The sequence below is a fragment of the Bubalus bubalis genome, chromosome 10, assembly GCF_019923935.1.
Source record: "Bubalus bubalis isolate 160015118507 breed Murrah chromosome 10, NDDB_SH_1, whole genome shotgun sequence".
Classification (NCBI taxonomy): Eukaryota; Metazoa; Chordata; class Mammalia; order Artiodactyla; family Bovidae; genus Bubalus; species Bubalus bubalis.
This window is the reverse complement of record NC_059166.1, coordinates 95,159,548-95,185,904: the sequence shown is the minus strand read 5'-3', so window position 1 is coordinate 95,185,904 and position 26,357 is coordinate 95,159,548. Positions and strand designations below refer to the sequence as shown.

Here is a 26,357-nt window from a genome sequence, read left to right as displayed (position 1 = left end):
AAGTGAAAAGTGAAAAGTGAAAGTGAAGTCGCTCAGTCGTGTCCGACTCTAGTGACCCCATGGACTGCAGCCTACCAGGCTCCTACTCAGCCACAAAAAGATGAAATCTTGCCATCTGCAACAACATGGATGGATCTAGAGGATATTATGCTAAGTGAAACAAGTAAGATAAAGACAAATACTGTATGATTTCATTCATATGTGTACTATAAAAAAACAAACAAAAATAAAATGAACATACCAAACAAACAAACAAAAAAACATGTAAATACAGAAAACAGAGTAGTGGTTACTAAAGGGGAAGGGGCAGGGGGGTGAGTGAAGCAAGTGAGTGAAGGAGGGCAACTGTATGGTAATGGATGAAAACTAAATCTTCATAAATGAAGATGAAGCTAAGATATTTCTAGACTAAAACCTGAGAGAATTCATCACCTGAAAATCTGCCATACAAGAAATATTAAAGGAATTACTTCAGACTGAATGAAGGGAAACTAGACAGGAACTCAAATTCACACACACAAAAAAAGTTAACTGCATAGACTTTAAAAACGTATGCATTTTGTATACAAAACAAAATGTATTTTATTTGTTAACTTTTTCATTCCCAGCAGATTTAAAGTATAGTTGTATAAAAAACAAAAAATAAATAAAACAGTAATTATAAATCTAAGTTGATGGGCATATAAAGTCTAAGGATACAGTTTGCATGACAATAATAGCAGAAAAGAAGGAAGAGGAAACCAAATATTAGGGGCAATATTTCTGTATACTATTGAAATTAAGTTAGTTTTCATCTGAATGAGATGGTTGTAAATTTAAAATGTCAGTTGTAATTCTCAGGGCAACCACTGGAGAAATAACTAAAAAAAAAAAATACAGTAAACAATACAAAGGAATAAAAATGGCACACTGGAAAATATCTACACAAAAGAAGGCAGTAGTAGAAAAACAAAGAAACTAAAAAAAGGCATTAAAGATGTAGAAAACAAATAGGAAAATAACAAACACAAATCCTAGTTTAGCAGAAATTATATTAAATGTAAGTATGGCAAAACCAATACAATATTTTAAAGTAATTAGCCTCTAATTAAAATAAATAAATTTAGATTTTAAAAAAATAAAAAGGAAAAAAATATTAAACACAAGGCAAAGATTTGCAGGATGGATTAAAATAGAAAACATAATTTAACTATGTGCTATCAAGAAAAGATACACATCAGATTCAAAGTGAAACTAAAAAGGATTCATTAAAAGTAAATGGAAAAAAACATATATCATGAAAGCAGAAACTGAAAGATCTTTGAGTGGCTACACTATTTGTTTTTGTCCACTTGGGTTGCCATAACAAAATACTATGGACTAGGTAATTTAAACAATAGAAATATAGTTTTCACAGTTCTGGAGGCCAGAAATCCAAGAGTAGGGTACTAGATGGTTGGGTTCTGGTAAAGACTCACTTGATAGCTACCTTCTCTCTGTGTCTTCACGTGGTACAGAAAGAGAGAGAGAGAGAGAGAGAGAGAGACTGAGGGAGAGCTCTCTAGGTTCTTCTTATGAGGGCAGTAATCCCATCATTAGGACTCCACCTTCATGATCTCTATGAACCTAATTACTTCTCCAAGGCCCCATCTCCAGATACAATTTAATCGAGGGTTAGGGCTTCAACATTGTAATTTAGGGGTGACATAATACAGTCCATAGCACTAATATCAGACAAAATGAATTTAAGGAAAAGATATTAAACAGACAAGGAAAGGTGTTGTAATAATGATGAGATGTCACCTCAGACCTGTCAGAATGGCCAACCTCAAAAAAAAAAAAAAAAAAACCACAGATAAAAAATGTTGGCAAGGACATGGAAAAAAGTGAACTCCTGTACACTGTTGGTGGAAATGTAAATTGGTACAGTCCTTGTGGAAAACACTCTGGAGGCTTCTCATAAAACTATGATCCAGCAATTCTACTCCTGGGTATATAGCCAAAAAAACCAAACCACTAATTCAAAAAGATATGTGCACCCCAGTGTTCACAGTCACATTATTTACAATTATTAAGGTATGGAAGCAACCTAGGTGTCCATCAATAGATGAATGGGTAAAGAATATGTGGTGTATATATAAAATGGAATACTACTTAGACATAAAAAGAATGAAATAATGCTATTTACAACAAAATGGATGGACTTGGAGGGTATCCTGCTAAATTAAATAAGTCAGAGAAAGACAAATACTGTGTGATATCACTTATGCACTGAATCTAAGTAATACAACAAACTAGTGAATAAAACAAAAAAAGAAGCAGACTCACTGATAGAGAACAAACTAGTGGTTACCTATGGAAGAGTGAAGGGGGAAGAGCAACTTTGGGGTGGGGGGTTAAGAGGTACAAACTACTATATATAAAATAAGTTAGCCCAGAAAAAGGTTGAAAGCTGACACAACAGAGCACACTCACCACTCTAGCAGAGGTATACTCAGTGGCTCCTCTCATTGTGGGAGCACTCCAGTCATGCATACTCAGTACTGCAGATCAGAAATGCAGCTCAGAAACAGATCTGGGAGCTTCTAGTTCAACAGCCAACAAGCAGACCCTGCCCCTGATGGGGCAGTGATGACCACAGAGCAAAAAGGAGGTCCTGCTCAATGTCCCAAAGAAGACAGTGGCACCCCACTCCAGGCCTAGAAAATACCATGGACAGAAGAGCCTGGTAGGCTGCAGACCAGGGGGTCGCTAGAGTTGGACACGACTGAGTGACTTCACTTTCACTTTTCACTTTCATGCATTGGAGAAGGCAGTGGCAACCCACTCCAGTGTTCTTGCCTGGAGAATCCCAGGGATGGGAAGCCTGGTGGGCTGCCGTCTATGGGGTCGCACAGAGGCGGACACGACTAAAGCGACGCAGCAGCAGCAGCAGCTCAATATCCAGGGCAGGCTCTGCTCACTGTAACATCAGTCACACTTCCTATCAAGGACATAATGGTCAGCATACACTGAGGAAAGAGGTGTCAGGCATCCATACTAAAAACAGCTCTCACATCAAAAAATATTAAACCCAGGCAGGCTACACAGGGGTGTTCCCATGTAAAAAAGAGTACAAGATTAATCCCTCCAAGATTACAGTAGATAATTGTTTCTCCTAAGTTAATAGATAAGAGAAATATAAGTTAAATATTATTAACAGAATATTAACAGAAGCAGAGGAACTACTCCCAATTAAAAGATCAAGAACAATGAAACAGACCTCCTCAGTCTAATAATCACTGAGTTCAAAATGGAGATAATGAAAATGCCGAAGGAATTAAGAAAGGTTATCAATAGAAGTGCAGATGACTGTAAAAAGGAAATAGAAAGTATAAGGAGAATCCCAGAAAAATTAAAGAATTCATTTGAAGAGACAAAAACTGAACTAAAGACTATGAATAATATAACAAATAATACAGAAGGATGAATAAGTGATCTAGAATAATCTTCTAGATCAAGAAGACATAACAATGGAAATCAGCCAATTAGAAAAGCAGACAGAAAACCAAACCAAAAAAATTGAAAGCAATATCAGAGACTTATGAGATAATACAGAGCATGCCAATCTATACAAAATGAGGATCCCAGAAAGAGAGTAAAGAAAAAAGGAACTTGAAAATGTATTTGAAAAAATTGTGGTTGAAAACTTCCCAGACCTAAAGAAGGAAACAGATATCCAGAAACAAGAAGCACAGTGGGTCTTGAACAACATAAATCCAAACAGACCTACATCAAGACATATTACAATAAAAATGGCAAAAGTTAGAGAATTCTAAAGTCAGCAAGAGGAAAAACCAAGAGTCAATTATAAGGGACCCCCCCCCCCCACCACCACCACCAAATAAGGCTGTCAGCTGATTTCTCTACAGAAATGCTGCAGACCAGAAGGAAGTGACAAGATATAGTCAAAGTCCTGAAAGGGAAAAATGTGCAATCTAAGATACTCTACTGAGCAAGATTAATATTTAGAATAGAAGGAGAAAAAAAGAATTTCTCAGACAAGCAAAAACTAAAAGAATACAGCAATACTAAATCTACCCTAAAGGAAATATTGAAAAAAAGTCTTCTAAGAGTAGAAATGAAGTAAGAATACATAAGGAAGAGAAAATCACAACTACGGACTAAATCACTTAAGGCAGTATACAGATTTAAAAAACAACAAACAGAAACCAAAATAATTCTGGGAAAGTGATGATAACAAGAGTGAACAGTAAAAAGATGAACATGAGGATGCAAAAGAGGACTTCAAAATCACAAAATGTGTGGGAGGAAAGTAAGAAAACGTAGATATTTTTTCTAGAACATGTTTGGGCCTATATGACTACCAATCTAAAAGCAAGCAGATATAAGAAGGGATTAACATACTTGAAAAAGAGGATAGCCACAAATAACAAAAAATACAATAGATTCACAAAAGACAAAAAGAAGAGAACAAAGCATAATACAAAAGGAAAAAGAGAATAGAAATATAAAGTCAACGGGAAAAAAAGGTTTAAAATGGAAATAAATACACCATTGTTGTTTAGTCACTAAGTCATGTCTGACTCTTTTGTGACCCCATGGATTGTAGTCCACCAAGCACCTTTGTCCGCAGGATCCTCTCAGACAAGAATACTAGAGTGGGTTGCCATTTCCTTCTCCAGGAGATTTTCCTGACCCGGGGAACAAACTTGCATTTCTTGCCTTGCAGGCAGTTGTTTACTGCTGAGCCACATCTATCAATAATTACCTTAAACGTCAATGGACTAAATGCTCCATTCAAAAGACATGGAGTGGCAAATCAAATTAAAAAAAAAAAAAGAAAAGAAAAGAAAGAGCTTACAACATGCTGCCTACAAGAGACACACTTTATGGAAAAGGACACAGATAGATTAAAAGTGAGGGGAGGGAAAAGATATTTCATGCAAACAGGAATAACAAAAAATAGGGGTTACCATATTCATATAGATAAAATATATTACATCTAAAAAATGCAGAATACACATGCTCTTTTCAAGTGCTCATGAAAGATTCTTTAGGATTGACCACATACTAGGGCACAAACAAGCCTGAACAGATTTAAGAGTATAGAAATTATTTCAAGTATCTTTTCCGACCACAATTATATGAAACTAGAAATCAATTATGGAAAAAGAAATGAACAAAAAACCCCAATTACATGTAGATTAAACCACATGCTATTAAAAAACCAATGAGTCAATGATAAAGATCAGAGAAGAAAAATACCATGAGGCAAATGACATTGAAAACACAGCCATACAAATTCTATGGGATGCAGTAAAATCAGTTCTAGATGGAAGCTCATAAGGATACAGCTCTTCTTTAGGAAACAAGAAAAACCTCAAACAACCTAATCCACCACTTAAAAGAATTAGAAAAAGAACAAGCAAAACATAACATCTGCAGAAAGAAGGAGATAATAAAGATCAGAGAGGAATTAAAGTAGAGATTTAAAAAATAGAAAGTCGATAAAACTAAGAACTGGTTCTTTGAAAGGGCAAATAACATTGACAAACCTCTGGCCATTATCACCAAGAAGAAAAAAGAGAAGACCCAAATAAGAAATGAAAGAGGATAAATCACAACTGATACCTCAGAAATACTAAAAATACCTTAAGAGAATACTATGAACAATTACATGCCAAAAGATTTGACAACCCAGAAGAAATGGGCAACTTTCTAAAAACACAGAGGCCACCAAAGCTGAATCAAAAAGAAATGGATAATTTGAACAAACCAATCAATAGAAATGAAATAGTAACTGTAATAAGCATTGAAATATATACACTATCATATGTCAAATAGAAAGCCAGTAAGAATTTGCTGTATGACTCAGGGAACTCAAACTGGGGCTCTGTGACAACCTAGAGAGATGGGGTGGGTTGGGAGATGAGAGGAAGGTTCAAGAGGGAGGGGACATATGTATACCTATGGCTGAGTCATGTTGATGTATGGAAGAAACCAACCCAATATTGTAAAGCAATTATTCTTCAATTAAAAATAAATTTTAAAAAAGCTCCTGACAAACAAAATTCCAGTACCAGATGACTTCACTGTGGAATTCTACTAAATATACAAACAATAGCTTATACTGATTCTTCTCAAAATGCTCCAAAAAACTGAAGAGGAAGAACATTCCCAAAGACATTCTATGAAGTCACCATCACCCTGATACCAAAACCAGATAAAGACACTACTAAAAAGAAAGAAAATTATAGACTAATATCTTTGATGAATATAGATGCAAAAATATTAGCAAACTGAATCCAACAAAAAAGGTCATATACCAAGGCCAAGTTGGATTCATCTGAGTCACAAGGATGGTTCAATATATGCAAATCAATCAATGTGATACACCAGTCAACAAGAGAAAGGACAAAAACCACATGATCAAGATGCAGAAGAAGCATTCAATAAAATCCAACACCCATTCATGATAAAACACTTATGAAAGTGGGTATAGAAGTAATGTATTTCAACATAATAAAAGTTATTTATGACAAACCCATATTACCCAATGGTGAGAATCTGAATCCCTCCCTGCTAAAATCTGAAAGAAGACCAAGATGCCTACTCTCATGGCATCTCTTCAACATAGTATTGGAATTCTTAGCCACAGCAATCAGACAAGAAAAATAAAAGGTATTGAAATTGGTAGGGTAGAGGTAAAATTGTCATTATATACAGTTGACATGATAATATATATAGAAAACCCTAAAGATTCCAAATAAAAGCTATTAGAACTGATAAATGAATTTAGCAAGGTAGCAAGATACAAGATTAACAGGATTAACAGGATTTGGTTGCATTTCTTTACACTAACAATGAAATATCAGAAAGGGAATGTAAAAAAATAATGCCTTTTAAATCATACCCCTCCCCCAAAATAAAATACTTAAGAATAAACCTCACTAAGGAGGTGAAGAACTTATATGCTGAGAACTACAAAACATTAATAAAGGAAATTAAAGGTGATTTAAAGAAATGAAAAGATATCCCATGCTTTTAGATTGGAAGAATTGATATTGTTTAAATGACCATATTACACAAAGCAATCTACAGATTTAATGTGATCCCTATTAAATTACACATGATATTTTCACAGAAATAGATCAAGTAATCCCAAAATTTACATAGAATCATAAAAGACCAGAATTACCAAAGTAATCCTGAGGAAAAAGAACAAAGCAAGATGTATAACTCTCACAGACTTCAGACTATACTATAAGGTGATGGTAATCAAATAGTTTGGTACTGCACAGAAACAAACGTACCTATCAGTGGAACAGAATAGAGAGCAAAGAAATAAACCCATACACTTAGAGTGAACTGATCTTCAACAAAAGAGGCAAGAATATACAATGGTGAAAAGACAGTCTCTCCAGCAAGTGGTTTTGGGAAAGCTGGACAGCCACATGCAAATCAATAATGTCAGAACACCCCCTCACACCATTCACAAAAGTAAACTCAAAGTGGATTAAAGACCTACATAGAAGACAAGATACCATAAAACTCATAAATTGTACCAGTGTTTTCTTAGTTCAGTCTCCCAAGGCAATGGAAATAAAAGCAAAAATAAACAAATGAGATCTAATAAAATGTATAAGCTTTTACACAGCAAAGGAAAGCCCAAAAGGTAACCATAAGCAAAGTCAAAAAGACAACTTACAGACTGGCAGAAAATATTTGCTAATGATGTGATCAACAAGTGGTTAATTTATAGTATATATAAACAACTCATACAACTCAACAACAAAAAACAGACACAATCAAAAAATGAGCAAAAGACCTAAATAGATATTTCTCCAAAGACATACAGATGGCCAACAGACACAAGAAAAATGCTCAACATGCTAATTATTAGAGAAATGAAAATAAGTACAATGAAGTATCACCCAACATTGGTCAGAATGGCCATCATGAAAAGTCTACAAACAACAAATTCTGGAGGGGATGTGGTGAGAATATAAATTGATGCAGTCACTATGGAAAAGAGTATGAAGATTCCTCTAAAATCTAAAATAGAGTTGCCATAGGAACCCACATCCCATACCTGGACATACATCCATACAAATCTATAATTCAAAAATACATGCACTCCTATGTTCAAAGCATCATTAATTACATTAGCCAAGACATAGAAACAACCTAAGTGTCCAAATACAGGTGATACATCCTCGTTATCCATTCACACACACACACACAATGGAATACTTCTCAGCCATCAGTTCAGTTCAGTTACTCCGTCGTATCCGACTCTTTGTGACCCCATGAACCGCAGCACACCAGGCCTCCTTGTCCATCACCAACTCCCAGAGTTCACCCAAACCCATGTCCATCAAGTCGGTGATGCCATCCAATCATCTCATCCTCTGTCGTCCCCTTCTCCTCCTGCCTTGATCTTTTCCAATGAGTCAGTACTTCCCATGAGGTGGCCAAAGTATTGGAGCTTCAGCTTCAACATCAGTCCTTCCAATGAACACCTAGGACTGATTTCTTTTAGGAGGTACTGGTTGGAACTCCTTAAAGTCCAATGGACTCTCAAGAGTCTTCTCCATCACCACAGTTCAAAAGCATCAATTCTACAGTGCTTAGCTTTCTTCACAGTCCAACTCTCACATCCATACATGACCACTAGAAAAACCATAGCCTTGACTAGACAGACGTTTGTTGACAAAGTAATGTCTTTGCTTTTTAATATGCTGTCTAAGTAGGTCACAACTTTCCTTCCAAGGAGTAAACAACTTTTAATTTCATGGCTGCAATCACCATCCTCAGTGATTTTGGAGCCCAGAAAAATAAAGTCTGACACTGTTTCCACTGTTTCCCCATCTATTTGCTATGAAGTGATGGGACTGGATGCCATGATCTTAGTTTTCTGAATGTTGCACTTTTTCACTCTCCTCTTTCACTTTCATCAAGAGGCTCTTTAGTTCTTCTTCACTTTCTGCCATAAGTGTGGTGTCATCTGCATATCTGAGGTTATTGACATTTCAAGGCAATCTTGATTCCAGCTTGTGCTTCTTCCAGCCCAGTGTTTCTCATAATGTATTCTGCATATAAGTTAAATAAGCAGGGTGACAGTATACAGCCTTGACATATTCCTTTTCCTATTTGGAACCAGTCTGTTGTTCCATGTCCAGTTCTAACTGTTGCTTCCTGACCTGCATATAGGTTTCTCAAGAGGCAGGTCAGGTGGTCTGGTATTCCCATCGCTTTCAGAACTTTCCACAGTTTATTTTGATCCACATTGTCAAAGCCTTTGGTATAGTCAATAAAGCAGAAACATGTTTTTCTAGAACTCTCTTTTTCAATGATCCAGCGGATTTTGGCAATTTAATCTCTGGTTCCTCTGCCTTTTCTAAAACCAGATTGAACATCTGGAAGTTCAAGGTTCACGTATTGCTGTAGCCTGGCTTGGAGAATTTTGAGCATTACTTTACTAGCGTGTGAGATGAGTGCAATTGTGTGGTAATTTGAGCATTCTTCGGCATTGCCTTTCTTTGAGATTGGAATGAAAACTGACCTTTTCCAGTCCTGTGGCCACTGCTGAGTTTTCCAAATTTTCTGACATATTGAGTGCAGCACTTTCACAGCATTATCTTTCAGGATTTGAAATAGCTCAACTGGAATTCCATCACCTCCACTAGCTTTGTTTGTAGTGATGCTTCCTAAGACCCACTTGACTTCACATTCCAGGATGTCTGGCTCTAGGTGAGTGTGAGTTATCACACCACCATGATTATCTGAGTCATGAAGATCTTTTTTGTATAGTTCTTCTGTGTATTCTTGCCATCTCTTCTTAATATCTTCTGCTTCTGTTAGGTCCATACCATTTCTGTCCTTTATCAAGCTCATCTTTGCATGAAATGTTCCCTTGGTATCTCTAATTTTCTTGAAGAGATCGCTAGTCTTTCCAATTCTCTTGTTTTCCTCTATTTCTTTGCATTGATCACTGAGGAAGGCTTTCTTATCTCTCCTTGCTATTCTTTGGAACTCTGCATTCAAATGGGTATATCTTTCTTTTTCTCCTTTGCTTTTTGCTTCCTTTCTTTTCACATTTGTAAGGCCTCCCTTTACAGCCATTTTGCTTTTTTGCAATTCTTTTTTTTGGGGTTGGTCTTTATTCCTGTCTCCTGTACAATGTCACGAACCTCCATCCATAGTTCATCAGGCACTCTATCAGATCTAGTCCCCTAAATCTATTTCTCACTTCCACTGTATAGTCATAAGGGATTTGATTTAGGTCATACCTGAATGGTCTAGTGGTTTTCTCCACTATCGTCAATTTAAGGTCTGAATTTGGCAATAAGGAGTTCATGATCTGTGCCACAGTCAGCTTCCGGTCTTGTTTCTGCTGACTGTATAGAGCTTCTCCATCTTTGGCTGCAAAAAATATAATCAATCTGATTTCAGTGTTGACCATCTGGTGATGTCCATGTATAGAGTCTTCTCTTGTGTTATTGGAAGAGGGTGTTTGCTATCACCAGTACGTTCTCTTGACAGAACTCTATTAGCCTTTGCCCTGCTTCCTTCTGTACTCCAAGGCAAAATTTGCCTGTTACTCCAGGTGTTTCTTGACTTCCTACTTTTGCATTCCAGTCCCCTATAATGAAAAGAACATCTTTTTCAGGTGTTAGTTCTAGAAGGTCTTGTAGGTCTTCATAGAACTGTTCAACTTCAGCTTCTTCAGCGTTACTGGTCAGGGCATAGACTTGGATTACCATGATATTGAATGGTTTGCCTTGGAAATGAACCGAGATCATTCTGTCGTTGTTGAGATTGCATCCAGGTACTGCACATTTCGGACTCTTTTGTTGATTATGATGGCTACTCCATTTCTTCTAAGGGATTCCTGCCCACAGTAGTAGATATAATGGTCATCTGAGTTAAATTCACCCATTCCAGTCCATCTTAGTTCATTGATTCCTAGAATGTCGATGTTCACTCTTGTCACCTCCTGTTTGACCACTTGCAATTTGCCTTGATTCATGGACCTAACATTCCAGGTTCCTATGCAATATTTCTCTTTACAGCATCGAACCCTGCTTCCATCACCAGTCCCATTCACAACTGGGTGTTGTTTTTGCTTTGGCAGCAACGTGGATGGACCTATATAGATTATTACACTAAGTGAAGTAAATCATACTAATTGAGCAAACTCACAAGGTGGCAAAGTAGAAGGACATGTGCTAATTCTTCTGTGAAAACTCCAAAATGCAACCAACCACTGAACAACCATCGGCAGGAGAATGTTGAATTACACCAAAAAGAGATACTCCACATCCTAGGGCAAAGGAGAAACCCCTAATAAGATGTTAGGAGGGGCAAAATCACATTTAGAATCAAACCCCATACCCGCCAGAGACTCTTGGAGGGTTCAAACAAAAACCCTGTGTGCACCAAGAACCAGGGACACCACAGGAGACTGAGCCAGACCTGCCTTTGAGTGTTTGAGTGTCTCCTGCAGAGGAACAGGTCAGTAGTGGTCTGCTGTGGGGACAGGAGCTCTGGCTGAAGCAGACTTGGGAGGGGTAGCATGTGAGCCCCACCATAGAGCCACTGAGCAGACAACCCACAAACTGGAAAACAGTTATATCAAAGAAGTTCTCACACTGTTGCAAAAGTTCTAGGGCCCACAACAGATTTCACAACCTGGGGATCCTTCAAAGGGACAGAGAACCCCCAGGGAATTTGACTTTGAAGGCCAGTGGGATTTGATTAGAGAACTTCTACAGGACTGGGGAAACAGACTCTTGGAGGGCACAAACAAAACCTTGTGCACACCAGGACCCAGGAGAAAGGAGCAGTGACCCCTCAAGAGACTGAGCCAGGCTTGCCTGTGAGTGTCCAGGAGTCTCTGGCAGAGATGTGGGTCAACAGTGGTCTGCCATGGGGTCAGGGCACTTAATAACAGTCCTGGCATAAATCCTTTGGAAGGAGTTATGACTCCATAAGTCCTTTTGACTCCATTACCCCCACCATAGTTTGGCCTCAGGCCAAACTACAGGGAGAGAACACAGCCCCACCCTTCAATAGAAAATTGGATTAAAGATTTACTGAGCATGGACCCACCCATCAGAGCAAGACCCATATTCCCCCACAGCCAGTACCTCCCATCAGGAAGCTTCCACAAGCCTCTTACCCTTATCCATCAGAGGGTACACAGAATGGAAACCACAGTTACAGAAAACTAACGAAGCTGATCACATGGACACAGTCTTTTCTAACTCAATGAAACTATGAGCCATGCCATGTAGGGCCACCCAGGACGAATGAGTCATGGTGGAGAGTTCTGGCAAAATGTGGTCCACTGGAAAAGGGAATGGCAAACCACTTCAGTACTCTTGCTTGAGAACCCATGAACAGTATGAAAAGGCAAAAAGATAGGACACAGAAAGATGAAATCCTCAGGTTGGTAGGTACCCAATAAGCTACAGTGGGGAAATACTTCCAGAAAGAATGAAAAAGCTGAGCCAAAATGAAAACAGCACCCAGTTGTGGATGTGACTGGTGATGGAAGTAAAGTCCAATGCTGTAAGAACAATACTGCATAGGACCCTGGAATGTTAGGTCCATGAGTCAAGGTAAATCGGAAGTGGTCAAACAGGATAGGGCAAGAGTGAACATCAACATTTTAGGACTCGGCAAACTAAAATGGATGAGAATGGGCAAATTTAATTCAGATGACCATTGTATCTACCACTGGGGGCAAGAACCCCTAACAAGAAATGGAGTGACCCTCAAAGTCAACAAAAGAGTCCAAAATGCAGTACCTGGGTGCAATCTCAAAAACAACAGAATGATCTCTGTTCGTTTTCAAGGCAAACCACTGAGTATCATGGTAATCCAAGTCTATGCCCCAACTATTAATACTGAAGAAGCTGAAGTTGAACGGTTCTATGAAGACCTACAAGACCTTCTAGAACTAACACCAAAACAGATGTCCTTCTCATCATCAGGGACTGGAATGCAAAAGTAGGAGGTCAAGAGATACCTGGATTAACAGGCAAGTTTGGCCTTGGAGCAAAAAATGAAGCACGGCAAAGGCTAACAGAGTTTTGACAAGCGAATGCACTGGTCATAGCAAACACCCTCTTCCAACAACACAAGAGACAACTCTACACATGGACATCACCAGATGGTCAATACTGAAATCATATTGATTATATTCTTTGCAGCCAAAGATGGAGAAGCTCTATACAGTGAGCACAAACAAGACCAGGAGCTGACTGTGGCACAGATCATGAACTCCTTGTTGCCAAATTCAGACTTAAATTGAAGAAAGTAGGGAAAACCACTAGATCATTCAGGTATGACCTAAATCAAATTCCTTATGATTATATAGTGGAAGTGAGAAATAGATTCAAGGGATTAGAACTGATAGACAGAGTGCCTGAAGAACTATGAATGGAGGTTCATAACATTGTTGAGGAGGCAGTGATCAAAACCATCCCCATGAAAAAGAAATGCAAAAAGGCAAAATGGTTGTCTGAGGAGAGCTTACAAAGTGCTGAGAAAAGAAGAAAAGCAAAAGGCAAAGGAGAAAAGGAAAGATATGAATGCAGAGTTCCGAAGACTATTCAGGAGAGATTTAAAAAAATTTTTTTAAAAAGGCCTTCTAAGTGATCAGTGCAAGGAAAGAGGGGAAAATGATATAAAGGGAAAGACTAGGGATCTCTTCAAGAAACTTAGAGATACCAAGGGAATATTTCCTGCAAAGATGGGCACAATAAACAACAGAAATGGTATGGACCTAACAGAAGCATAAGGTATTAAGAAGAGTTGGCAAGAATACATAGAAGAACTATACAAAAAGATCTTCATGACCCAGATAATGAGAATAATGTGATTACTCACCTAGAGCCAGACATCCTGGAGTGTGAAGTCATGTGGGCCTTAGGAAGCCTTACTGCAAACAAAGCTAATAGAGGTGATGAAATTCCAGTTGAGCTCCTTCAAATCCTAAAAGATAATGCTGTGAAAGTGCTGCAGTCAATATGGCAGCAAATTTGGAAAACTCACCTGTGGCCATGGGATTGGAAAGGTCAGTTTTCATTTCAATCCCAAAGAAAGGCAATGCCAAAGAATATTCTAACTACCACATAATTGCACTCATCTCACATGCTAGCAAAGTAGTGCTCAAAATTGTCCAAGCTAGGCTTCAGCAGTACATGAACTGAGAAGCTACAGATGTTCCAGCTAGATTTAGAAAAGGTAGAAGAACCAGAGATCAAATTGCCAACATCCGCTGGATCATAGAAAGAGCAAGAGCATTCCAAAAAAGCATCTACTTCTGCTTCATTGACTACATTAAAATCCTTTGACTTTGTGGATCACAACAAACTGTGGAACATTCTTAAAGAGAATTCTGTATGTAGGTAAAGAAGCTACAGTTTGAACCAGACATGGAACAAGATTGGTTCCAAATTGGGAAAGAAATACATCAAGGCTGTATATTGTCACCCTGCTTATTTAACTCATATGCAGAGTACATCATGTGAAATGCCAGGCTGGATGAAGCACAAGCTGGAATCAAGATTGTCAGGAGAAATATCAATAACCTCAGATATGCAGATGACACCACTCTTATGGCAGAAAGCTAAGAGGAACTAAAGGGCCTCTTATGAAAGTGAAAGAGGAGAGTGAAAAACCTGGCTTAAAACTCATTCAAAAAACAAGGATCATGGCATCTGGTCCCATCTCATCATTGCAAATAGATGGGGAACAATAGAAACAGTGACAGACTTAATTTTCTTGGGCTTCAAAATTCACTGCAGATGGTGACTGCTGCCATGAAATTAAAATACTCTTGCTCCTTGAAAGAAAAGCTATGACCAACCTAGACAGTATATTAAAAAGCAGAAACATTACTTTACCAGCAAAGATCTGTCTAGTCAAAGCTATGGTTTTTCCAGTAGTCATGTATGGATGTGAGAGTTGGACTGTAAAGAAGGTTGAGCATCAAAAATCTGATGCTTTTGAACTGTGGTGTTGGAGAAGACTCTTGAGAGTCCCTTTTCTGGAAGAAGATTAAACCAGTCAATCCTAAAGGAAATCAGTTGAATATTCATTGAAAGGACTGATGCTGAAGCTCAAGCTTCAACACTTGGGCCACCTGATGTGAAGAACTGACTCATTGGAAAAGACCCAGATGCTGGAAAACATTGAAGGCAGGAGGAGAAGGGGATGATAGAGGATGAGGTGGCTGGATGGCATCATTGACTCAAGGGACATGAGTCTGAGCAAGCTCTGTTGGTGATGGACAGGGCAGTATGGCGTGCTACAGTCCATGGTGTTGCAAAGAGTAAGACACGACTGAGTGACTGAACTAAACTGAACTGAAGTGTAGTAAGTCAGATAGAGAACCACAAATACCTTATGATGTCAGTTACATGTAGAATCTAAAATATGACACAAATCAGTATATCTATGAAATAAAAACATAGGCACAGATCCAGAGAACAGACTTGTAGTGCCAAGGCAGATGAGTGGTAGGGGAGGGAAAGGTTGGGAGTTTTGGACTAGCAGATGCAACCTATTATATATAGGATGGATAAACAACAAGGTCCTAATGCATACCACAGGAAACTCTATTCAATATTTCATGATAAACCATAACAGAAAAGAATGTGAAAAAGAATAAATATATGTATAATACACATACATATTGTATCACACACACACACACACACACACATATGTAAGTGTGTCACTTTGCTGTACAGAAGATATTAACACCATATTGTAAGTCAAGAATACTTCAATAAAATAAAAAATAAAGATGGCAATGGAAAAAGTAAGCTATTATATAAGAATAAGTATAACACAGAGAATATAACCAATGTTTTATAATAGTAACCATAATAAGATTATACCCTTTAAAAATTGGAAATCCCCATATTGCACACCTGTAAGATATACTGTACATCAACTATATAAATTATACTGTACACCAAGTCAACTCACAGAACTGAAGAGAGAAATAAACAATTCAACAGTACTAGTTGGAGACTTCAATACCCCATTTTAAAAATCAATAGAACATTAGACAGGAGATTAGTAAGGAAATAGAAGCCTTGAGCAAATATACAAGCCAATTAGACCTAACAGACTGTAGAACATTCCACCCAACAACAGAACAATACACATTTTTCTCAACTGCACATGGAACTTTCTCCAGAGTAGGCCATATATTATGTTATAAAAAGCAAGGCTCAATGATTTAAAAGGACTGACTCCTTCCCATTGTTATAGGATTTTAAAAGCAATCCCATTCCTAATGATACTTTTTCCATTCATAACCTTGAGTTCTAATTTTGTCCAGGCACTGTATTTACCTACTGTCTTCCCATTTATATAATTTCCTTTTATTTTCTGTGAATGTTTTTCCTCTACTGATTTTAAAAACCAATTTGGGCAGGAAATTCCCTTTTACCATCTTTATAAGCCTCTGTGGGTATTCAAGAAACATTTATGCATATCCAAACTTTGCTAACTAGCAGTCATTGATTTGGTTTTGCACGATGTTGATCTGGACAGTGTTTATGAAAAATCCGAAATAGTTGCCAAAATTAAAACTCTAAGCTTTTCAGAAAAAAATCTGGGTTTTTGGCTTAAAAAAGTGGGCTGAACTGGTAACACTGGACCTGCTTCCCTATATGGTAAGAGCTGGCTGAAGCTAATTAGCAGCTCTTCCTGTGACTGGGCTGGGCTCTACATTTCCCTTAGTCTACATGTGTGTCCTCTACATGAGGACAGCTACCAATGCTGTTAGCAACTCACTTGCTCTATTAGCTTTTCCTATAGAATTCTTATGAAGAAAGTGAAAATTTCTTATATGCACACTTTTATTCATGATAGAAAATCTAAAGCTAGACTTTGAAGGGGCCATGTGTTATTTTTCGTTTTATTTTTGTTTTCAGATATTTAAATCTGAATTACATTCAGAAACTGATTCCTTTAATAATATTTATTGAGTGCCCACCTTGCCTACTATTCTAGATGCTGGTGAATAGGATAAACAAAGAACCTCGGGAAGCTTACATTCTAGTTTCCTGGCTGGGCCCTAAAGCCATGTGGTTGTGACTCTTGGTTTATATCAGCGAGGAAAGGATGTCTTCAGTGTTAAAACCTTCAGAAGGATGGAGGGTAGTGAGGATTGAGAAGAGACCAGTGGGTTAGGTGATTGGGAATGATTTAGTTCATAGGTGGGGGGCGAAGAGGGGTGGTTGGCTGATTTTATCAGTTTTACTCAAAGGACATTAAAGACAGATCAGCACAGAGACATCTGCCATCATGCTGATCAGAAGCTAGTAACAGAAACAGACACTTTTGAAGTCAACATTTTGGGTTTTTAAACATGGTGCCAGGTCTCTCCTTCTGTTCTCCTCACTCTGGGTGAGATTTATCAGTTGGGCAGCCGTGCTGACCAGAGCTGACCCTATAGAGTGCCCCCTTTTATTCTTCCCACTGTCTTGTAGTCTCTTCAGCAATCTTACTGGCTGCTTACTAGCGACAGCCCTGCAGTCTGTGTTGGAATAGGTGATGTGCAGGGAGCTAAAGGTCCCAGCCGCCCTTGGACACCCGTCAGTCACTATGTGGCGAAGGTGACTGGCACCATTAGTTAGATGTGAACAAGGCTACCTGGGCAGCAGCAGCGCACCAGTGACCCGCAGAACCACCAGCACATGGCCATGTACACAAAGACTGCATGCTCCTAATGACTTTCCATATCGGAAAGAACTCTGCATCAGAAGTCACAGGAAATGGCCTGCGGCCCCACTCCCTCGCCACTAGCCATCTGGGTGACAGTGTCCCTGGGTGAAGAGTGAGGAGTGGAACTCTGAGTCGTCTGGACTCCAACAGCGCTGGTCTGGGGGAGTACTCACCCTCGGTCTGCATGGAGGTGGGAGTGATGGGGGGCTGCAGTCCTGCCATGTGGGAGCTGGGGTGGGGAAGGAGGAGCTCAAGGACCACGCCCTGGGACACACTTCTCTGGGGCTAGACTCGGGACAGTGGCTCAGGACACTGTGCTCTGGGGCCGGACCCCACGTCCCAAGCATGCCGGGTCTGGAGTATGGAGGAAGGAGACAAGCTCCAGGATTGGGTCGCCGGGGCATCCCGCAGAACCACCCTGCGCCCTCTCCCTTGGAACCACTGTGGGCCCTGTCCCTCGGACGGTATGTAGCTCCATTCTGGCCAGTCCTCCCCGAGTGTGGTCTCAGCCCCAGGCAGCTTGGGAAAGACCCTGCTCTTCCACTCCCTCGATCAGTGCTCCCTCCTCGGTCCCCATCGAGCGTAAAAGGGCCTTCTCAGGATATTTCAGCCGGGCCTTCCACCTGGCCTTCAGCTGCCATGGCACCTCCAGCCCCTTCTGTGATGCCAGTGACATCTTCCTGCAGAATTCAGTTCACTGCAGCCACTGTGCTGGCTGGTGGGTCACTTGACCTCTCCTCCATCCAGGTGATGGTGACCATGGCCTCGCCCACAGCATTTTCAACTCGCCTTCTTCAAGAGTTACCCAAAGAAGCCTTCCCAAGGCCAAGATTCCGCCTAAAATCTTTTTCAGATCCCACCTGATGGCTGTTCCTCAAGTGGCTCAAAGGCGCTCGGGACTCGGGTGTGCAAAGAGAGTGCCCAGGGTTGTCAGTTTTCTCATTGGAGGAGATTTAGGCACAGGAATGGTGGAAACCAAAAGAGAAGGAGGTCATCTTTTTAGTGAGAGTATGGAGTGACAGATGGTGCTTCAATATTCCACACGCTCCAAAATGACCAGCTTGCCAATGTCTGGGTGAGGAGGATTTAATAAAGTTTAAAAGGGGGTTATCTTCTCATTATTTCATTGTTTTCCAACATCCCAATTAAAAGCAGAGAACAGAAAATAAAAACGAAACAAAACAAAACAAAAAAATCTGGCAAGCTTTCACAGCAGGGATATTCTAGAATTTCAAAGGAGACATTTCTGATGGGTTCTGTGAACAGTACAAATCCCAAAGTTATTCATTATGGATGGAAAATCCATTTGGAGATAAGTGCATCTGGTTCTTATATTAACTTCTTTTTAAAATTAGTTAATTTATTTTAATTGGAAGCTAATTACTTTACAAAATTGTGGTGGTTTCTGCCATACATTGACATGAATCAGCCATGGGTGTACATGTGTCCCCCATCCTGAACCCCCCTCCCACCTCCCTCCCCATCCCGTCCCTCAGGGTCATCCCAGAGCACCGGCCCTGAGCACCCTGTCTCATGCATTGAACCTGGACTGGCGATCTACTTCACATTTCAATGCTATTCTCCCAAATCATCCTACCCTTGCACTCTCTCACAGAGTCCGAAAGTCTGTTCTTTACATCTGTGTCTCTCTTGCCGTCTCGCATATAGGGTCATCATTACCATCTTTATGAATTCCATATATATGTGTTAATGTATTGGTGTTTTTCTTTCTGACTTTCACTCTGTATAATCGGCTCCAGTTTCATCCACCTCATTAGAACTGATTCAAATGCATTCTTTTTAATAGCTGAGTAATACTCCATTGTGTATATGTATCACAGCTTTCTTATCCATTCGTCTGCTGATGGACATCTAGGTTGCTTCCATGTCCTGGCTATTGTAAACAGTGCTATGATGAACACTGGAGTACATGTGTCTCTTTCGATTCTGGTTTCCTCAGTGTGTGTGCCCAGCAGTGGGATTGCTGGGTCCTTTGGCAGTTGAATGAACAGGCTGGTCTATCTTTGCCATTGGTGGCTGCAGCAGCTCCCAGCTCGTCTGGAGCTCGCCTCAGGAGGTCGCTGCCACTCGCTGGTCCACTGAGGAGAGTTCTTTGATTTGGCTGGAAAAATAGCAACCTGCTGATGGGTGAGGCTGTATCACATGATGGTCGTCGCGGAAGGAGTGGGCCGAGCATCCTCGTGAGAGCAGAAAGCGGTGCTTCCAGATTGCAGGACAGCTGACAACTGAGGCCTATGACAGTGTAGGTGTTCCCAGTACTCATTTAAGAGGTTTGATGGATATATACAGGTAATATTAATTGTTATAGTGAGGATGGAGAGAGCTTTGTCTATTTTACAGCAGGGAAGAGGATGAAGATATGCATATATTTATAAACCAAGATAAGAGGGGTATTGGTGAGGGAGAGGTGGGAGACATAAATGGAGTTTGAACATATGAAGTACAAAAATGGTTGTAGAATGGGAGATGAAGCAACAGAGAAAGAGGTGATACATTCTTGGAAGACAGGAAGCAGTGGAGTCTCAAGCACAGAGGGGAGGAAACTGCTAGGTGGGCGCTGTTGGCACATGGGCCAGGATACTTCCCCAGGCACCAGGAGAGGCTCAACCCAGAGAGGAATCAGAGAGCCTCTGTGGAGGCTGGAAAGGGTGTGTGTGTGTGTGTGTGCGCGCGCGCACACATGTGCATGTGCGTACGCACGTGATGAAAATGAGATCCTGGGTTACTTCCTCATTCATCATCCAGCCAGACAAGAGAGCCATATAGCCTCCGGGCTGGGGGTAAGCAGATTAGTGAAGAAGGTAAAACCAGAGTTTATATCTGTATCTGTCTATATACAGACCAACCTCCTTTTATTGTGTTTCACTTTCCTGTGCTTCACAGATATTGGTGATTTTTCTTTTTTTCCATATTGAAGGTTTGTGACATACGTGTGTTGTCAAATGATGGCTAGCATTTTTTCTTAGCAATAACATTTTATGTACATTTATAGATATAATAGAATACAGTATTGTGTAAATACAACTTTTACATACACTAGGCAACCAGAAAATTTGTGTGACTCACTTTACTGCGATATTCACTTCATTCCAGTAATCTGGAACTAAACCTGCAATATTCCTGAGGTATGTTGTGTACATGTATGAACATAATATGTGTGTACATGTATTTAACCAAGTAAGAACTTGAGGCCAGCATAGCTTTTTCATATTTTTTCCTGATTTCCTTACTACATGTGACTTTGTCTCTAACACAAAGTGTAAAACCAAAGTTCCAGAATTCTCCGTGCGTTTGGTTGTCAGTTTCAGTGGAGCTTGGTGTGATATTCCCAGTGTCTGACTCTTTGCAACCCCGTGGACCATAGCCCGCCAGGATCTTCTGTCCATGGAATTCTTCAGGCAAGAATACTGGAGTGGGTTGACATTACCTTCTCCAGGGGATTTTCCTGACTCAGGGATCAAACCTAGGTCTCCTGCACTGAAGGCACATTCTTTACCGACTGAGCCACCAGGGAAGTCCCAGTTAGTAGTTACTATCTCAATATATGACATTTTATCTATATAAACAACCTCTGGCCGTGTAAGCCTCAAGAGAATTTGTGTCTGCTACTCATGATTTTTTAAAAGAAAAGCAAGATTCCTGCCTTGCAGAGTGTTTATATACAATGTGGTTAAGTTTATATTTTTGAGATTAGTTGTTTGTCAGTTGCTTCATTTGCTATTATTTTTCTCCCATTCTGAAGGCTGTCTTTTCACCTTGCTTATAGTTTCTTTTGTTGTGCAGAAGCTTTTAATTTTAATTAGATCCCATTTGTTTATTTTTGCTTTTATTTCCAATATTCTGGGAGGTGGGTCATAGAGGATCCTGCTGTGATTTGCAGCTCAATTCCAGAAAAATAAACGACCCAATCAAAAAGTGGGCCAAAGAACTAAATAGACATTTCTCCAAAGAAGACATACAGATGGCTAACAAACACATGAAAAGATGCTCAACATCACTTATTATCAGAGAAATGCAAATCAAAACCACAATGAGGTACCATTTCATGCCAGTCAGAATGGCTGTGATCCAAAAGTCTACAAGCAATAAATGCTGGAGAGGGTGTGGAGAAAAGGGAACCCTCTTCCACTGTTGGTGGGAATGCAAACTAGTACAGCCACTATGGAGAACAGTGTGGAGATTCCTTAAAAAACTGGAAATAGAACTGCCTTATGATCCAGCAATCCCACTGCTGGGCATACACACTGAGGAAATCAGAAAGGAAAGAGACATGTGTACCCCAATGTTCATCGCAGCACTGTTTATAATAGCCAGGACATGGAAGCAACCTAGATGTCCATCAGCAGATGAATGGATAAGAAAGCTGTGGTACATATACACAATGGAGTATTACTCAGCCATTAAAAAGAATACATTTGAATCAGTTCTAATGAAGTGGATGAAACTGGAGCTGATTATACAGAGTGAAGTAAGCCAGAAAGAAAAACACCAATGCAGTATACTAATGCATATCTATGGAATTTAGAAAGATGGTAACAATAACCCTGTATGCGAGACAGCAAGAGACACAGATGTTTAGAACAGTCTTTTGGACTCTGTGAGAGAGGGAGGAGGGGGATGATTTGGGAGAATGGCATTGAAACATGTATAATATCATATAAGAAACAAATCGCCAGTCTAGGTTCAATACAGGATACAGGATGCTTGGGGCTGGTGCACTGGGATGATCCAGAGGGATGGTATAGGGAGGGAGGTGGGAGGGGGGTTCAGGATTTGGAACACGTGTACACCCATGGCGGATTCATGTTGATGTATGGCAAAACCAATACAATATTGTAAAGTAATTAGCCTCCAATTTAACAAATAAAAATAAATAAAAAAATAAAATCCAGACTTTGTAGAGGAAAAAAAAAAACAAAACAATGTGGTTAAGTTTAAAAGTCAACATGAAGGAATGTGTTTCTCCATGTTTTCCAATGAAAATCTAAATATAATGTGTGTTCACTGTGAATTTTTTCCCCAAAGTTTCTTCACGGATCCAGTGAGACCAGTATTTTGAAACAAGATTGAGGCAAAAGTATACTTGGACTGTCTTTAGGCTTCTCTCTGCTACCTAGGAAGAATTTGAGTATTTTTATTTCCTGTAAGAATGAAAAAATCAGCTAAAATGCCTTTATGATATTTAGTTTTAGTCTTAAATTGATACCTAAGAAATCAGAATTAGGAATTTATTTTGCAAGAGTTTAATGTGGTAAAACTTCTTTGGAATAATATACATGTAATTGTTAATAGTGCTCTTTAAAATCCCCTCTACTTCTCTCTACTAATAAAACCAGGAGATAGTATCTATTTTCTTTATAAGTGTCTGCTGTTTGCAAGACTGGTGAATTCTGAGATTCTATGGGAATATCTTGTTGAGTTAAGGAATATCACCCCATAGTACAATAGTCTGAAAGTTGCTCACTTTTACACACCTCAAGCTTTAGCAACACTTTATCAGGAAATTTATAAAAAGGAAAAGAACAGGATAAAAATTCTGTAGGTAACTGTAGGTGTGACTGCTTCTGTATTCATTAGGTAGATAACAGTAATGAGTTATAAATTCATTGAGAAAATACAGCTGAGATATTGAGTTGTAGAAACCTTCATACTGAGATATTCTGTCCTTGCCTCCTTCAGTTTCCACACAATGGTGCTTTGTTTTCCTCCCACAGTAAGGTATTTCCCAAAGGCCTTCCTGAGGAGTTCGCCATAGCTGCGATGTTTCGGGTGCGAAGGAGCTCAAAGAAGGAACGGTGGTTCTTGTGGCAGGTTTTAAACCAGCGCAACATGCCACAGGTAAGGACGGAAACAGAGAGGTATGCTGATGAGTGTTTTCTCTTGAAACTGTGAAAATAAATTTGGGAGCATACCTCATATCGGAGTATTCTTTTAGAGGAATCATCCACAGGAAATGCAAGTATTCTTAGAGTTCGGGGTAGGGGGTGGTGTCTCACTGAGATACATAATTGGAGAGCCTGGTGGGTGAGACAAGATTAGAGTTTTGTTTTGTTTTTTCTGGATTTCTGTTTTGTCTGAAGACACTCAAACTGACTGCCCTTTCTTTACAACTGCTTCATTGACACCAAGTGCATATCACTAACAACTTCTTCATCTCCTATCATTTCTGATATCTTCTATTATTAATTTAAAAGCTGTTAATTGTTTCATCTGACATCCCTAATGAATTAGGGAATGAGATATAAATATTGATTCCATCAATAGAAAATAATTGGACACATACTAGATGCTATTTAGTGACAAAATAAGAAATTGGCAAAGCATGATTCCTGTTCTCAGGGAGCCTAAGGTCTGGGGATGCCACACTGGAGCACGATCACAGGATAGTGGTGGGCGAGGACAGTTTGGAGTTGGGTGAGAACTGTGGGAGTGTGGAAGAGACAACTCCCCAAGATGGCCCATGAAAGGAGCAGGGATCTAGAAACACTTGTGAGAGAGGTTGGTCAGAAAGGAAGGGAGCAGGTACTCCAGGCAGTGAAGGTAAACATCACGGTTACTGATGGGCATCATCTATCTGTGTTTATTTCTGTACATAGCCATCAAAATGTTTTTGTTACCATATGTGAAATAGATTGCCACTCCAGGTTCCATGCATTATACAGGGTGCTCACAGCTGGTGCACTGGGATGACTCAGAGGGATGGGATGGGGAGGGAGGAGGGAGGGGGGTTCAGGATGGGGAACACATGTACACCCATGGCTGACTCATGTCAATGTATGGCAAAACCCACTACAATATTGTAAAGTAATTAGTGTCCAATTAAAATTAATTAATTAAAAAAAATTTTTTTAATGTTTTTCATTTTACTGATCTTTTATATCTGTTATTATAGTCAGAATTTTATGATGGAAATGTGACTTAAACAGGAAGAATATGCACTCTGTGAAAATGTATTTTCTCTGCACCATGCAAATCATCAAAGGTTAAAGAGGTTGATCTCAGTTTCCATGCTAAGGGAAGTGATCATCTCTTATTCTTTTTTAGATTTTTTAAAAATTTTTTATTATTATTATTATTTTTTACTTTACAATATTGTATTGGTTTTGCCATACATCAACATGCATCCGCTCCGGGTGTACATGTGTTCCCCATCCTGAACCCCCCTCCCACCTCCCTCCCCATACCATCCCTCTGGGTCATCCCAGTGCACCAACCCCAAGCTTCCTGTATCCTGCATCGAACCTGGACTGGCGATTCATTTCTTATATGATATTATACATGTTTTAATGCCATTCTCCCAAATCATCCCCCCCTCCCTCTCCCACAGAGTCCAAAAGACTGTTCTATACATCTGTGTCTCTTTTGCTGTCTCGCGTACAGGGTTGTCATTACCATCTTTCTAAATTTCATATATATGCGTTAGTATACTGTATTGGTGTTTTTCTTTCTGGCTTACTTCACTCTGTATAATAGGCTCCAGTTTTCATCCACCTCATTAGAACTGATTCAAATGTATTCATCTCTTATTCTTTTTAAATTAGTAACATTTAATTCTTGAATTACTTATACAGAGTTTTTACACACACACACACACACACACACACACACACACATACTCCTAGATGTCCTCTCACAAAAGGAGCATACTGCACTCACCAAATACCACATATTTAAATCATTTTTGTAGCTGGATGTTTACTGTTCTTTTATGTTAAGAAATCTGATGGACACAAATGTCATTTAGAACATTTTACTGAGTGCCCCAGTTCTACTAACTTGAAACTTGAGATTTTATTTGTATCTTTAATAATTTTTAAAACTGAATATCAAACATTTAAAGATAATTTGCATTTTTGCAGGTTTCTGTAATAGTTGATGGTGGAAGGAAGGTGGTGGAATTGATGTTCCAAGCTGCCGAGGGAGATGTGTTGAACTACATTTTTAAAAATCAAGAACTCCGTTCTTTGTTTGATCGTCAGTGGCATAAACTTGGCTTTGGTATACAATCCCAGGCCATTTCACTCTATGTGGATTGTAACTTAGTTGCAAGTCGACATTCTGACAGAAATGGTACAGTGGACCTCCGTGGAAGGACCGTTATTGCTGCCCGGGCTTCAGATGGCAAACCTGTGGATGTGAGTTGTGAACTAGTAACATTTATAAATTTAAAGAAAATGTCTTATTAAAACCTTTTTGCCGTTAATAGCTATATCTTTCTTTCTCAACACTGCTTAATTTGCTATCAGATGTGTGAAGCATAGCTATGTATTTCCAGTCATATTTTCACATATATTATTTTCTGTTTTCACTTATTTTTCTGTAGCCTGTAAAGTTGAAAGAACTAGGTAATGCCTTAAAAATAAAGTTATTAATGTTAAATTTTAGTAAAAATTGAAAATATTATACAAAACTAAGCTTGATCTGGGCTTCCCAGGTACTTCAGATGGTAAAGAATCTGCCTGCCATGCAGGAGACCTGGACTGTATCCCTGGGTTGGGAAGATCCCCTGAAGAAGGGAATGGCAACACTCTCCAGTATTCTTTCCTGGAGAATTCCATGGACAGAGGAGCCTGGTAGGCTACAGTCCATGGGGTTGC

The 26,357-nt window shown here is 39.4% G+C and overlaps 1 protein-coding gene across 1 annotated transcript in view; it reads left to right on the top strand.

Annotated features, from left to right (window-relative positions):
• The window catches only part of COL19A1 (collagen type XIX alpha 1 chain), a 448,270-nt gene that overhangs the window by 58,033 nt on the left and 363,880 nt on the right, over window positions 1-26,357 (top strand). The window contains exons 5-6 of the mRNA XM_045161980.1: window positions 23,475-23,598; window positions 25,620-25,895. Coding sequence (XP_045017915.1) covers window positions 23,475-23,598; window positions 25,620-25,895 — 400 coding nt within the window. The remainder of the gene's footprint in view (window positions 1-23,474; window positions 23,599-25,619; window positions 25,896-26,357) is intronic.